Source organism: Amblyraja radiata, chromosome 4, assembly GCF_010909765.2.
Source record: "Amblyraja radiata isolate CabotCenter1 chromosome 4, sAmbRad1.1.pri, whole genome shotgun sequence".
NCBI classification, from domain to species: domain Eukaryota; kingdom Metazoa; phylum Chordata; class Chondrichthyes; order Rajiformes; family Rajidae; genus Amblyraja; species Amblyraja radiata.
The window spans coordinates 54,462,673-54,477,596 of NC_045959.1; the positions used below are offsets into that span (position 1 = coordinate 54,462,673).

General features: G+C 41.1%; 1 protein-coding gene across 6 annotated transcripts in view; it reads right to left on the minus strand.

Moving 5' to 3' along the window:
- vps13b (vacuolar protein sorting 13 homolog B) overlaps nt 1–14,924 on the minus strand; it is an 806,769-nt gene that overhangs the window by 499,255 nt on the left and 292,590 nt on the right. For all 6 annotated transcript variants that reach the window (XM_033019455.1, XM_033019454.1, XM_033019453.1 and 3 more), the window contains exon 19: nt 8,235–8,414. In XM_033019455.1, the coding sequence (XP_032875346.1) occupies nt 8,235–8,414 (180 nt within the window). The remainder of the gene's footprint in view (nt 1–8,234; nt 8,415–14,924) is intronic.

Sequence of the window (14,924 nt, forward strand, 5' to 3'; positions counted from 1 at the left end):
AATAATAACGTCATTCCTGCTAGGATCCTTTTCCAGTCGATCTTGGCCAGCTCATCTCTCATGCCTTCATAGTCCCCTTTGTTCAAGTGCAACACTAACACTTCTGATTTAACCTTGTCCCTCTCAAATTGCACATTAAAACTTATCATGTTATGGTCACTAACTCCTAGCGGTTCCTTTACCTTGAGTTCCCTTATTAAATCTGGTTCATTGGACAACACTAAATCCAGAATTGCCTTCTCTCTGGTAAGCTCCAGTACAAGCTGCTCTAAGAATCCCTCTCGGAGGTACTCTACAAACCCGCTTTTTTGGGATCCAGAACCAACCTGATTTTCCCAGTCTACCTGCATATTGAAATCTCCCATAACCACAGTGGCATTACCTTTGTTACCATACACGAGTACAACAGCGCAGAATGTAATGTTACCACCACTGCAGGTTAAAAAAATTAAAGTGTAAGGGCCGCAGCAAGATAGGTTGGAGGATGGGGGATACATCCTTAGCATTTGAGCAGTCCGTTGAAGAACCTGACAACAGCGGGAAAGAAGCTGTTCCTAAATCTAGTATCTACATTCAAGCTTTTGTATCTTCTGTCCAAAGGGAGAGGAGAGAAGAAGGATCGATTGGAGTGTAAGCAGACCTTAATGATGTTGGCTGCTTTACCAAGTTTACAAACTTAACCAAGTTCAGGATCAATTCTGGGTGAGGCAGCAGTTCAATCAGCTATATCTCTATTCCACCCTAAAGGATTACTAGTATTCTTAATATGGGCAGCTTACAACCCAGAGGTATGAAAGTTGATTTCAATAATTTTAAGTCACTCCTGCACTTCCTTCCCCCCCCCCCCCCACCCCCTCCGTCTTACTAGTATCCTGTACTGTATCCCTTTGTTATCACCTCTTCCCCAGCCAACAATGGGCCATTATGGGTATGAGAGAGGAGCTGGCTATGGTCGACTACTTCCTTGGTCATCTGTTGCCGGACGTGATTTCTTCTGGCCTTTTCTTACCTTCAGCTCACCCCCCTCCCCCCCCCCCCCCCCCCCCTCTACTTTCACTCTGAAGAAGGGTTCCGACTCAAAATGTCACCTGTACCTTTTCTCCAAAGATGCTGCCTGACCCACTGAGTTGCTCACTGATTTGACACACGTTGTGTCTATCTTTGGTATAAACCAGCTTCTGCAGTTCCTTCCTACACATTCTTAATACAACGCTGTTGCTTCTTATCACTGCCAGCTACCTGTAGTGATTTGAAACTTATGTCCAAAATACTTTCCAATGAAAAGTTGGGGAGTTGCACACATGTTCTAGAAAAAAACAAAAAACTGTGGAGTAAGCATACCACAAATCACTGCATGCAATTGAAAATGTGAACTCATTCTAAATATTTATGAGGAGGTTATTTCCAAGGACTTGAAGGCCTGAGCTATAGGGCAGGCTTGTACTTCATTCATTGGAACGTGGAAGACTGGGAGGTGATCTTATCGAGTTATATAAAATCATGAGAGGAATAAATAGGGTGAATGCAGTGAGTCTTTTACCCAGGATAGGGGAATCAAGAACCAAAGTACATAGGTTTGAGGGAAGAGGGCCAAGATAGAATAGGAAACTGAGGAGCAATGTTTTCACTCAGACGGCGGTCGGTATATAGAACGATATGGAATGAACTGCTAGAGAAGGCAGTTGAGCCAGATTTTATCACAGCACTTAAAAGTCATTGGACAGGTTGATGGATAAGAAAGGTTTAGAGGGATATGGGCCAAATGCTGGCAGGTGGGACTAGCTTAGATGGGGCATCTTGGTCGACATTTGCAATTTCCTTGCTGTACAACTCTATGACTATTTTTGAAGCAAGCTTCCAAACAAGTAGAAAACCAAGAACATGACTGGGATTCAACATAATGGTTAAAGACTATTTCGTACATCACCTACTTGGTTAGGTTCTTACCTCCCACTGGACTTGTAATCATTCTTATAGACTAACAAAAGGGCTTTTAAAGTAATTATGTGTTCGAGTGTGGTCCCCCACAAGCTACTAAGTAATAAAAAGGATCCTGTGACTCTTTTTCTCATATAATCCCACTTACCATGTTTAAATTAAGATAGTACAGCAATCTGATTCCATATTCCCACAAGTTGCTGCTATGGTAAAGAGATCAAACCAAAAGTTCATAACTAACATCTTTAAAATTTGTTCTGCTTTCCATGTATTTTTATTAAATGTTACATTTTAAAATCTTACAGTTCTGACAAAGGCATAAATCTTTGACAGCTGTTGCTTTACTCTGCAAACACATGTACTTTCTTCTTAAAATCTACCATCATAAAATCCCACAGGACCAAGTCAGTAGAACACCTGCATTTCTTCATTCATTCCGCAGCACAACGTCTAAAACTAAAAGTACCATTAATTGTTTCACTGCCCTGCTGCAGTTACATTTTTCACAAATTCCCGTGAACAAATGCTACAAGCATGAAATCATCCAGGCAACTCTGTCATCGGGAGGATAATTTTTTCTTCCCCCCTTGCTTAAGCAGAACTCCAGTGGGAGCAAGTAGAAATACTGGCAGCAATTACAAAACAACAGCACTTGATACAATCTCAGGGGAAAGCTTTGGAAATGTGTCACGGCAAATTGGAATAACTTTCACAGATTTTTAATGAAACCAAGGTTTTTTTTTAAATTGAAGATATCATCATTGCTATGGCACTTTACATGTTTGGATTACAAATGTAAATCCTATATTTATATATTGTTTGCTTGCACACTATTTTTTCTGCATTTGAGCCTTTGCGAGGAGGTGTGTAACTGGGGGAGGTTCAGGGAATGGGTGGGATAGGGAGTAAATTAATGGGGCAATTATGCTGCAGTATGCCTGCGTCAGTTAAACTAGGTGTGCAATTGGATCGCTTCCGGCACTTTTGAGCAATTGTTGTGTAGAGCAACCATTAAACTCAATAGGTGCCATCTTTCCAAACGTCACCTCTTGGATCCCAAACTGACCATCTTCCCATTGTCACATTCAACAGTTTCTTCAATCTGTCCGCTACCCTGGTCATAACCACTATATCTGGAAATTTGTTCCAGCTGTCATTCATGTTTTTAAAGTAGTATGTTCCACTGCTTGCCCAAAGCATTGTTGTATTACTGTGAAATTGTGGAACAAATTACTATGACAGGCTCATTTTTAAAAGGGCTAGATAAGATCCCATTTGGAAAAGTGAGATATAGAGCTATAAAAGGAAGAAAGAACTTACATTAATATTGTACTATAAAGGACATCCAAAAGTGAACCTGTGAAAAGATACTTTTGATCTCAGAACTTGTTCCATTATCATTTAAAAGACTGCCTGTTAAGGGGGAAAGGGGGGGAGTGAGGCAATGGAAGAAAGTTGAGAAGGGTACAAAAATGAGCTAGATGGATCACTGAACTGAAACAAAACTAATGCTACAAAACAAGTCATCTCCAATGATGAAATAACAAAAAGACAAAGTGCTGGAGTAACTCGGCGGGTCAGGCGTCATCTCTGGAGAACATGGATAGGTGACGTTTCGGGTTGAATTCTTCTTCAGACTACATGAAATAACAATGTTCCTTGCTCAATCAATTCTTGCCATATCTGATAATATCTAACATATGCTTCAACCATACCATCTTTGCAGAGAGAAACAGTAGAAAAGAGAAGTAAGGAAAAAGTGAGAAAAATATTTTTAAAATATTACAAATATTAACAAAATACAATCCAGTCTGGCTAGCGTTCAGTAGGAAATGTTTAAACTGCCTAATTTTCCTTATGTAACTGACATTAGCTGTTACATTTATTAGAGTCAAAGATCCTGCTAATGGCCCTGTTGTGAGAAGTTAAATAATGCTTCTGTGCTGCTGTGCTTCATGGAGCCATTAACTATTTCAATCAAGCATATCAATCTTTGCATCAGATTTCCATTCACTCTGCAGCAGTCTGCAGCTAAAAAGTCGGGCAACCTATTATTTATAATGTTTAAGTACCAGCCACCATGGTAAGTTTGTGGGATTTTATGTTCTATAAATCTAGGAAACAAATGGCATTGCAAACTGCTTATTGTAATAAACATCCGACAGTCATCAATACTTTTCAGAATAAGAAACTGCAACCAACCTGGCCTGGCTTATGTACAACTACTGTTTCAAAACAGCATGGTTAACTTTTAGAACCCTTTAAACCCCAGCATATAACTCAGTCATAGCAGAATACGACTACTGAATAAGGCACCCACCCCTCTGCTCCTTTGAGTTGGGAAGTAAGTGCAGAATTGGCATCACGACCCCAATTTTTAAAAAAAAGATCAGGCCATCCTTCCCAGAAAAACCTAGTGTATGTTTTCTATTAAGTTTAAACTGCCTGGGTTTCTGCCTCCACTTTTGTTTAATCTAGCCATCACCATCACTTCTTCAGATCAATCTTCCTTACCGCCAAATTGTGATTCAAATTAAATGGTGCTCAGGATAATGGATATCTATAAATATTGACCTCTTTTCTGGATGTCGAGTCCAACATTTCCAAATGCTGTGTTGATTAATCCCAACACTGCAATTAGAATTCTGCCTTATGGTGACCAGAACAGCATGCGGTATTCACAAAACAGTCTAAACAAGAACACCAAATAGCTTCAGTATGATTTTCTCAGATTTGTACTTTACTGATTTGGCACTGGAACTCAGCATTCCATTTTCTTTAAAGGACACAAAGTGTTGGAGTAGTTCAGCGGGTCAGGCAGCATCTCTGGAGAACACAGATAGGTGACGTTTCGGGTTGAGACCCGACATCAGACTGATTGTAGAGGGCGAGAAGAAAGCTGGAAAAGGGGAGAGATTGTGGTTCTGCTATATATAGTCATAGTCAGTGTCAAATCTACTAGATTTGTCCATTGAGTCCACATCAACCATTGATCACCCACTCAAACTAGATCTATGTCATCCTGCATTCTCATCCACTCCCTACACACCAGGGACAATTTACAGCGGCCATTTAACCTATAAAGATGCACGTATTTGAAATGCGGAAGAAACCAGAGCACCCGGAGGAAACCCCCAAGGCCACAGGGAGAATGTGCAAACTCCACACAGACAGCACCTGGGGTCAGGATTGGACTCAGCTCCACCATCCACGCCACTATGCTGTTGAGTTCCATCTGATCAGAACGTCTTGTGCAATCCAAGAAGTCTTGATTGTCCTTAGATTTTCATATTCAAAATATCATCTACAAAAATTATGTCCACCAATAAACCACCCTTCTGACTTTTTGCATGTTTCTTCAGACTCGACTGGCCTTCCTAAGTTTGAAACACGGAGAACTGAATCCAATTAATTGCAGTTCTGAATCCAATTAATTTGTTTGTGGATTCAAATAAAATACAAACATCTATTGTGCATTCAAGTATTTCTGCAGCCCAATATTAGTTTTCCCCAATTGAACCTTTTTTTTAAACTACAGATGCTGAAGATTTGAAATAAAAGCAGAAAATGCAGAAAATTATCAATGAGTATAAAGCAAAATTGTTGGTAATTCCATCTGTCAGGAACTGGGCTATAGCTCAAGAACCAAACTATATTTCATTGTGTTTTTAAATGTTTTCATCTTTAACGATGTAGATATGAGTAAAACCCAAAGTGTGGGAGGAATTCTAGCATCTGGGGATGGAAATGGACAGGTGACGTTTCGGGTCAGGACTCTTCTTCCGATTGTAGTCGGGAGGGGAAAACTGTAAAAGAGATGGGGGCAGGACAAAGCCTGGTAAATGACATGTGGATGCAGGTTTGGTGGTGTGGAGTGAGGGGGTTATATAGGCAGATGGATGGGCAAAGGCTAGAGAAGAAAAGGAGACAAAAGGGTGTTAGATAAGGGGAGAAGAGGAGTAAGATGTAAAGCCAGAGGGAGGGATATAGGTGGATGGAACAGGATTGAGATAGCATTTCAACATTGAGACAATCACTCTCTTGGAGATATCTCGCAAATATTATTATATGGGCTTCCATAATAAAACAAATCTTATTTATTATTAACAGTCTGTGTTTAAAGCTGGTCTATCATTCATTGGTCTATCCACTAAAGAGGAAGCAAAACTCAGACTGGATTAGCAAAGTATCTGATTAAATTACTACTCATGTGCCAAAACTCATTTAAGCCACTCTTACATTCACCAACAATAACCACATTTCATGTGTAGTCCATCTAAACTCTCTTAAAAGAGATCTGCAAATTTCAAACAGAGTTCAGCTCTTTGAAGCCATAGCAATAATTTCTAGACTGTAGTTTTTGTGCCAGATAGCTGTGGAAAAATAAAAGTTGCAATTAACACTCCTGAGTGAATTGGCTGGCCTTCGTCATGCGTTGAAGCTACATCAGTACATGGGAATTTGTGCTCATGAGAAGGCAATCAAAGGCCAAACATAGAAAATATGCAACGAACAATGAGAAACTTGTATTTTCTCTTCTAGTCATTGCTTTTATCTGCTGTTGCTCGAATGGAGTGCCTTTTCCACCCAAAAGCTTTTCCTGCAAACGATATTTGGATTGCCCACTTCCCAATTGTCACAAGGAAAACAAATTGAGCTGAATGCGTAGAAGTGCGAAGCAAAATGCTGTGTACGGGTTTTCGCGGTTTATAAAAAACAGAAACATAATGAAGAAGTAGAGAGATCATGCTAGAACTTAAGAAATCATTGATTGGGTTACTATCGTCAATACTCAGATAAGAAAGGCAGGTCTTTGAACGACAATCAAGAGCAGGAAGTGCTTTTGGCAATTCTATGCTTCCATGTTTACCATTGCTGAGAGTAGCTTTACTACTTTAGTTTAGTTTAGTTTAGAGATACAGCACTGAAACAAGCCCTTGTGCCCACTAAATCCGTGCCGACCAGCGACCCCCACACACTAACACTACCCTACACACACTCGGGAGAATTTACAATTTTACCGAAGCCAATGAATCTATAAACCTCTACGTTCTCTCTCCAAACTGAGTACAAAGCTTTCAGAACAATAATAAAGTTTGTTGAAAAGGTGTCCATGGTGATGAAAGATCACAGAGATGAATTCTCTCCATCGTTGCTATGTCATTTGCTGAATGTTTCCACCATTTTCAGTTTTATTCAATACTAACATTAATTTTGCTGAGCCCATGCTTTACTTCATCATTCTTTTAAAACATGGTTCTCAACTGTTACAAGGTTACTTCCAAAAATGGACTGCAATATTGATGTCTCTTAGTATTTAATCCCCAAAAACCTAATTTTTACAATCACTTGCATCTTAAGTAACACTTACATTGCCTATATCAAATAATTAAAAGCTTAAGATTCAAGAGTCACATATTGTACAAGAGCTGGTAATTTAAAAAAAAAATCCTAAAAGAGTAAAATTAATGCCCACTGTTCTCTCTTTAAAAAGTGTCAGGGGGAAAGAGTAAACATGCATGGTAATGCAATAGGAGAGCAATTATATTCTCCTTCATGTGTGACAAAAATATAATTTCATTCATCAGATATTCAATAACACTCATTTTTGAACCTGCATACTCAATAATTTTGGACAGTTAAGTGTAATTATGATCAGTGTAGTCTTTTTTTCATCATTTCATCAGAAGACCGTAGTATATGTACGACAAAAGACACAAAATGACGGACAAACTCAGCAGGTCAGGCAGCATCTCTGGAGAACATGGATAGGCAACGTTTCGGTACGGACCCTTCTTCAGACTGATTGTCGTGGGGTGAGGAAGACAGCTGGAAGAGAGGATGGATAGGACAAAGACAAAGTGGTGGTTAGGTAAAGGTGGGGGGGGGGGGGGGGGTTTGATAGGTAGATGGTTGGACAAAGCCGATAGATGAAAAGACAAAAGTTGTGTGATAAGAATGGAAGAGGTGCAAATTTTGAAGCCAGAAGAAGGGATAAGAGGGGGAATGGTAAAGGGTGAAATGTGTGTGAGTCCAGGGACAGGAAACACAAGCACAGGGAAGAGGAGGGTGGCGACAAAAAAAAGGCGTCGTTTGTCAGTTAGTTTCCTAAAATTGGAGAATTCAATGTTCATACCATTACATCGCTGAGTTACTCCAACACTTTGTGTCTTTTTTTTTTAAGCAAACATCTGCAGTTCCTTCTGTCCACGTAGTATATGTATGATATGTACCATCATTCCTGAGCAACACATGTTGAAATTGAGGAAAAAAAAATCTCAGGAGTTAATTCTTACCAGAGTTGTGATAGCTGTCCATTTGCAGAGGAACCTGGATAGTGAAAGCCAGCAGATCGGGAGCTAAAAGAGACTCTGGTTTCCTGCTTTCATTCAACCATTTGCTCTTATGCAATTCTCTGGTGTCTGAAGGTCCTTGTATTAATGGAATCAATTTCTCCTTCCTCCCATCACTTCTTCCTAATTTTGATTAAAAAAAATTACTGTCAACAATTTTCTTTAAAAGCATTAAAAACCTAAAATCGAACGCAAGCAAACCATTTACGTGCCAACCGGCAAGGCAAAGACATTGGACTATTAACCTCCAATCTTGGATGTAAAATGACATTTTGAGACAAACATCTTCAATATACTCAGCGGCAATAAAAATCAGCCAAGAAAATGTTGTCCCACTGACTGCAAGGATTTTTTTAACCCACAACAGAATATCCATGTCCATTGTTGCTTTGAGAAATAACGCATTCACAGAGAACGTTTTCATTCTTATATTTGGAATTTCCAAAGGACATCAGCTAGTCGAAGATTGATATGATTTCACACAAACTCATTTCCCTCAGGCGAAGAGCAAGTCATTCCGCAAAGTTAGTATGTCATTCCAGTGTAATAAAAACGTGTAGCAAAGCCTTTGGGAGTGGTCTACAGGATTTGTTGTGTGGAATCTTGGCAAGTGACGAGATACTTGATAGGAACATAATACTGTCCAATATAATTAATTTAACATTTTCTGCATACACTATATCAGATACCACAGCAAACCAACAATATAACAAAACATTGAAATGGGAATCAGATTTTCTTTTAGTAGATCATGTCATGAGCAAAAAATTGTCAGTGAGAACCTCACGGCCTGGAAATTGCTCATTTTATAGAAACAGAAAGGCCCCAAGGCAAGGTTGGAATACAACCAACCAGTCTGCACAATGAGCTTGTAAGATTCAAAAACGGCACCTTAACATGTGTTTCAAGCCCGTTTTATAAAATTTGATTGCGAATTGCAACATCAAGTGTCATGCATTCTACTGTCAAGTCCTTCGGCCACTAAGAAACCAAGCCTGCAGCTTTTAAAAGATGGCTGCCATCTGAAAAAGTAAGTTTGAAATAGAACACAGGAGAGTACAGTGCAGGAACAAATCCACATACGAGCAGTTTGAAGCCAATCGGACAACCAGGTCCTTTCCTCCATTCAATCATGGCTGATCTATCCTTCCCTCTCAACCCTATTCTCTGCCCTCTCCCTGACATCTGTACTAATCAAGAATCTGTCAATCTCAGCCTTATAAATATTCATTGATTGTGGAAAAGTATCTACAGATTCACAACACTCTGACTAAACACATTTCATCTCATCTTCTTTCTAAAGGTACGCCCTATTATACCGAGGTTATAGCTTCTGGTCCTAGACTCTCCCACTGGTGGAAACTTCCTCTCTACATCCACTCTATCTAGGCATTTCACTATTCGGTAAGTTTCAATGAGATACCCCTCCTCCTTGTTCTAAACTCCAGCGAGTAGAGGCCCAGTGCCGTTAAAAGCTCATCATATGTTAACACAATCATTCCTGGGATCATTCTCGTAAACGTTCTTTGGACCCTTTCCAATGCTACCACATCCTTCCTCAGATATGGGGCCCACAATATCCGTGCCGAGCATGATGCCAAGACCAACTCTTAACACCCTGCACATAATCCACAATTCTCCATTCCCTGCATATACATGTGCCTTTCCAAAAGTCTCTTAAATGTCACTATTGTATCTGCCTCCACCACCATCCGAGGCAGTGCATTCAAGACACTCACCATTCTGTGTAAAAAACCTTGGGCTGCACATCTCAATTTGCCCTCACTTAAAATTTGCCCTTCTTTACAAGTATCTTATTAATACCAGTGAAATCCGAGCAGCAACATCTCAGATTGCTCCCTTCCCTCACATAATTGAAATGAATTAGCTACCCCCACTACTGTTTGGATTATCTTCCCTCCCCCTCACATCACACCACAAACCCCATCTTTCAACTCCTCTGTGACAAGGAAGCTCCCTCTGGGACCTTAAGATGATATTAAAAAGCACCCAAGAAGTCAGGCGACTCTCTGCCTACTGGTCCCAGAAGTGGATCTGCAATCATTTATTACAATCACTCCACTCTTTTAAATTTCCACTCCATATCTGTAGATTGTGGACGGCTTGATTGTAATCATATGTAGTCTTTCCGATAACCGGATAGCACACAACTAGGGTGGCGAATCTGTGGAAATCATTGCCACAGATGGCAACGAATGCCAATTGAATGGGTATCTTTAAGTCGGAGATCAATAGATTCTTGATTAGTATGGGTGTTAAGGATTATGGAGAGAAGGCAGGAGAATGTAGTTGAGAGGGGAGATAGATCAGCTATTGCTGAATGGTTTAGTAGATTTGATGGGCCAAATGGCCTAATTCTGCTCCTATAACTTATGAACATAAACAACAAATATTTTCATTGTACACTGGTACACGTGAAACTAAATTAAACTAAACTAAACATTGGCAGCTCACGGCGAGTAAACAAATGAAACCAACTGGCTTACTTGTGGTCCTGTAAATTAATAATCAGTCTCTAAAGTTGAGATGATTCACATTGCAATCACAAAAGCTGCAGGACCATTATTTTAGCCTTAATGGCCATAGTTGTTATTGGGTACAAGTATGACATACATTTAGCTTCAAATCTGAGGTAATGCCTAGTTTCCAGGATATTCTGCCTCCACTATTGAGCATGATTAGCAGCCCCGCCAACAGTCTGTCCGTTTTTTCATTTTTTTGTTGTTGTTTTTAGTGTGTTTAAAATGTTTGTGTAAATGTTCTCCGGTCTGTTTTATGTGGGGGGGAGGGGGGAGGGGAAAACTTTTTTTTCAATCTCTTACCCTGCCGGGGATGCGATTGCTTTCTGGGTGGTATCTCCGGTCACTCTGCAGCCTAAAATCTTGGAGCTGGAGGCCTATTCTGGCTGACTTTAAGCCCCACCACGGGGCGTGGACTTAACATCGGAGCCGATCCCTTGCCTGGGATCGCTCCAACCGCGGCCTGTGGATTTTACCATCGAGAGCTCACAGTCTCGGGAGAGGTCGTAGATGTTGGGAGCTCCAAAAACGTAGAAGGTTTTGAGTAGCCCCTACTTGGGTCCGCTCGCTCGGCGCAGGAAGCTGACATCCCCCCCGATGCGGGAGCTTGATCGCCCCGTCATGGAGGGCCCAAACACCGCCGGCTACGGGAGTCAAGTTTGTCCCGTTAACGGAAAGCTTGAGGCCCCCGACCGTGGGAGGACATAAAACTTTTTTTCGCCTTCCATCACTGTGAGGAATGTGCAGGAGTCAGTTTAGTGAATGTTCATGTTAAAATATATTTTGTGTTTTCCTTTGCTTTTTATTTGTATGACTTACTTGTCAAATGAAATTCCTCGTATGTTGCAAAACATACTTGGCTAATAAAGTATTATTGCATTGTATTGTATTTTATAAAGTATTATTGTATTAGAAAATGAACTCCATATATATATTATCAGGAACGACTATAGATGGTATCTTAAAACTCTAATAGTCCAGACTAATTTATTTTCATTATTATGTTACACAGCAGACTGAACAAGCTAGTTAATGTTCTTCTGCAGAAAATACATTTTCCCTGCAGAATTTCAACGTTTCCCAGACGAAATGTCAGACTAGAGGGCATTGCTTTAATGTGAGAGAGGCAAAGTTTAACAGTGAACAGTGAACAGTGATCTGTGGGACAGGTTTTTTGTTAAACTCAGTGAGTGTTAAGTACCTGGAACACAGGAGATAGTGGAGGTAGATATGATAGGACATTTCAGATAGATATAGATAGGCACATAGATATGCAGAAAATGGAGGGATATGGATCATGTGCAGGCAGAGGAGATTGTGGGCGGAATGGCTTGTTCAATGTTCCTGTGCTGTTCTGCTCTATGTTCTATGTCTGCATGTATTTCTCTCCATTAGGGTCCTTGCACCACATAAATAAACTTGATGTTACACCAATTACATGGAGACAGTCAAGAAACTGGAATTGGAGAAGAGAAGGTGAAGCATGGATTTAATAGAGATGGACACAAAAAGCTGGAGTAACTCAGCAGGTCAGGCAGCATCTCTGGAGAAAAGGAATAGATGACATTTTGGGTAAAGACCCTTCTTCACACTGAGAGTCAGGGGAAAGGGAATCGAGAGGTGCAGGCGGTGATATAGAAGGATATAGAACAAATGAATGAAAGTTATGCAAAAAGCAACAATGCTCAAGGAAAGGTGGAGCCCACAATGGTCCAATGTTGGCTGTGGGGTAGGTGATAACGAGTTATACAGGCAGTGAAGCTCAACAGGACAATAGTGAAACTAGTATAACGACCAGGAGGGAAGGAGAGAGAGGTGATGCAACGGTTACTTGGATTTAGATAAATTATATTCATACCGCTGGGTTGTAAGCTGCCGAAGCAAAATATAAGGTGCCTTTCCACCAATTTGGGTTTGGTCTCACTCTGACAATGGAGGTGGCCCAGGAGAGAAAGGTCAGTATGGGAATGGGAAGTGTTCAAATTAAGCATGCTTTAATAGAATAAAGGAGAAACTCATTCCTCTAGCAACAGTGCCAGTGAATCACCAGAGGAAACAGATTTAAGGAAAGTAGTAAACAAATATAATGATAAGTTCCCTTTAATAAGGCTTATTGTTAGGATACAGAACTAGCGAAAAGAGGATGAAGTAAATTTAGCTAAAATTGAGATGTAACATTCAAAAGATATTTTGGACATCTATAGAGTCATACAGCATGGAAACAGGCCCTTCAGCACAACCTGCCCAACTAAGATGCCCCATCTATAATAGTCCCACCTACCCACGTTTGCCCATATCACTCCAAATCTTTCCTGTCCATGTATCCGTCCAAATGACTTTTCTCCCACATGGGAAAAGTCTCAGGTCAATGGAGAAAAGGTAGAAGATCAAGAGTAATTGCTTGACAGAGAAGTTCAGATGTGGTAGACTTCCCCTCTGAACTTTAATTCAGACTGGAAGTGAATTACACAATAGAAATGAAGTCTTGATCTATCTCAGACCAAAAGTTGGATGAGGTCACTTTGAATTACAAGTCTGATACCAAATCAAAGTCTCATTGCCTACCTCTGAAGTCCCTAGTTGAAAACAATTCTGCAGGAAGATAGATATTAATAATAATAATAAATTTTATATTTAATGGGCGCCTTTCATACAAAATCTCAAGGACACCTTACATAGTAATCGGAATAAAAACATATAATCGGAGTAAAACAAGTAATTAAAGACATCACAATGACACAAATTAAAAACAGAATTCAATCCAAAAACAGAAAATCAAAAACACAGTGTGAAGAGAGAGCAGCGGCAACCAATTCGTGCCAGCGTCCACTCTCCCTTCACGGCAGCCATCTTGGACACAGACCTACAAGACTACAGTTAGACAAAAAAAAATCATCCCCCCACAGTGGATAGCACTGTGGAGGAAGGCACAATGTCCAGTCCCCACCCCTTGTTCACCCCAAAGTCAGGCCTATTGGGGCCACCGCAATTGCCTCTACGGAGGCCCGATGTCCCTGGCCGTTCTCACCGGGTGGTCTTGCCCCGGCGTCGGGAGAGTCCTTTCGGCGGCTGGGCCACTTGGAACGGCCGCTTCTTGGTTGGAGCCCGCGGCTGCCGAAGCCGACAAGGCCGCGCCGGTTTGGCGCTCCAGGCTCCAGATGAAAAAGTCGGCGACCGCTCTCCTCATTGCCGCCTTGCCGCCTCTACGCACGCCGCCTCTCCGCTCCGCAAACCCGCAGCCCGGAGATGTTGCTCACGGCGGTCCAGCTCGCCAGAGCTCCAGCGCGGCGACCCAGGCAAGGCATCGCCCGCTCCGCTCCGCTCCAGCGCTCCAGCGCTCCAATGCAGTGCCGCCACGCAGGCCGAGGTGCTGGGTGGTTCCCGCCAAGAAACGGCGCTCCAAGCCCGCTGGTAGGCCACGACGACGGGTCGACGGGCAGCCCGGAAAAAAGGCTGCCACACCGACCAGGTAGGGACCTATAAATAAAGTAACACCTACCCCCCCACATTAAAAGACCATATCCCCTACAAACAAAAAAACAGGACTCACTAAAAACTAAAAAAAAACGAATTTAAGACGGACGGCTGCTGCTAGCAGCCGTTCACCAAGATGGCTCCTCCTCCTTGTCCTTGTAGATAAAAAAGTTTGTGTGCCATGAGCAACTGAGATAGCAATTCTAAAACACCAAATTATAAGTGAAAAGATAATTTAGGTAAACAGAAAAGAGAAATAATTTAAACCCTAATGATGCTTCTAGACTTGCTTTGTTTTGGACACTATTCTTCATAGCCTGTGAGTCAGTTTGAAGTGCATGTACTGTTCTAATGGATTGAACAAACTGCATCATGAGCAAAGCACATGATAATTTAGTAAATATTTAGATCCCGGTAGAGTTAAAAGGGCAATAATCTGAATAGGACATTGGATTAAGATCTTTGGTGGAGCACTGGAGATTCCTCTGGATGGTCATCTAGATTCCGAAAAGTCAGTTTTCAAAACCTGGTTTGTTTGAATGAATAACCAGTCTCAATAGTTGAAGCAATTCACATTGGGATCACAGTGGATGGAGTCTCATTATTTTGCACCGGCAGC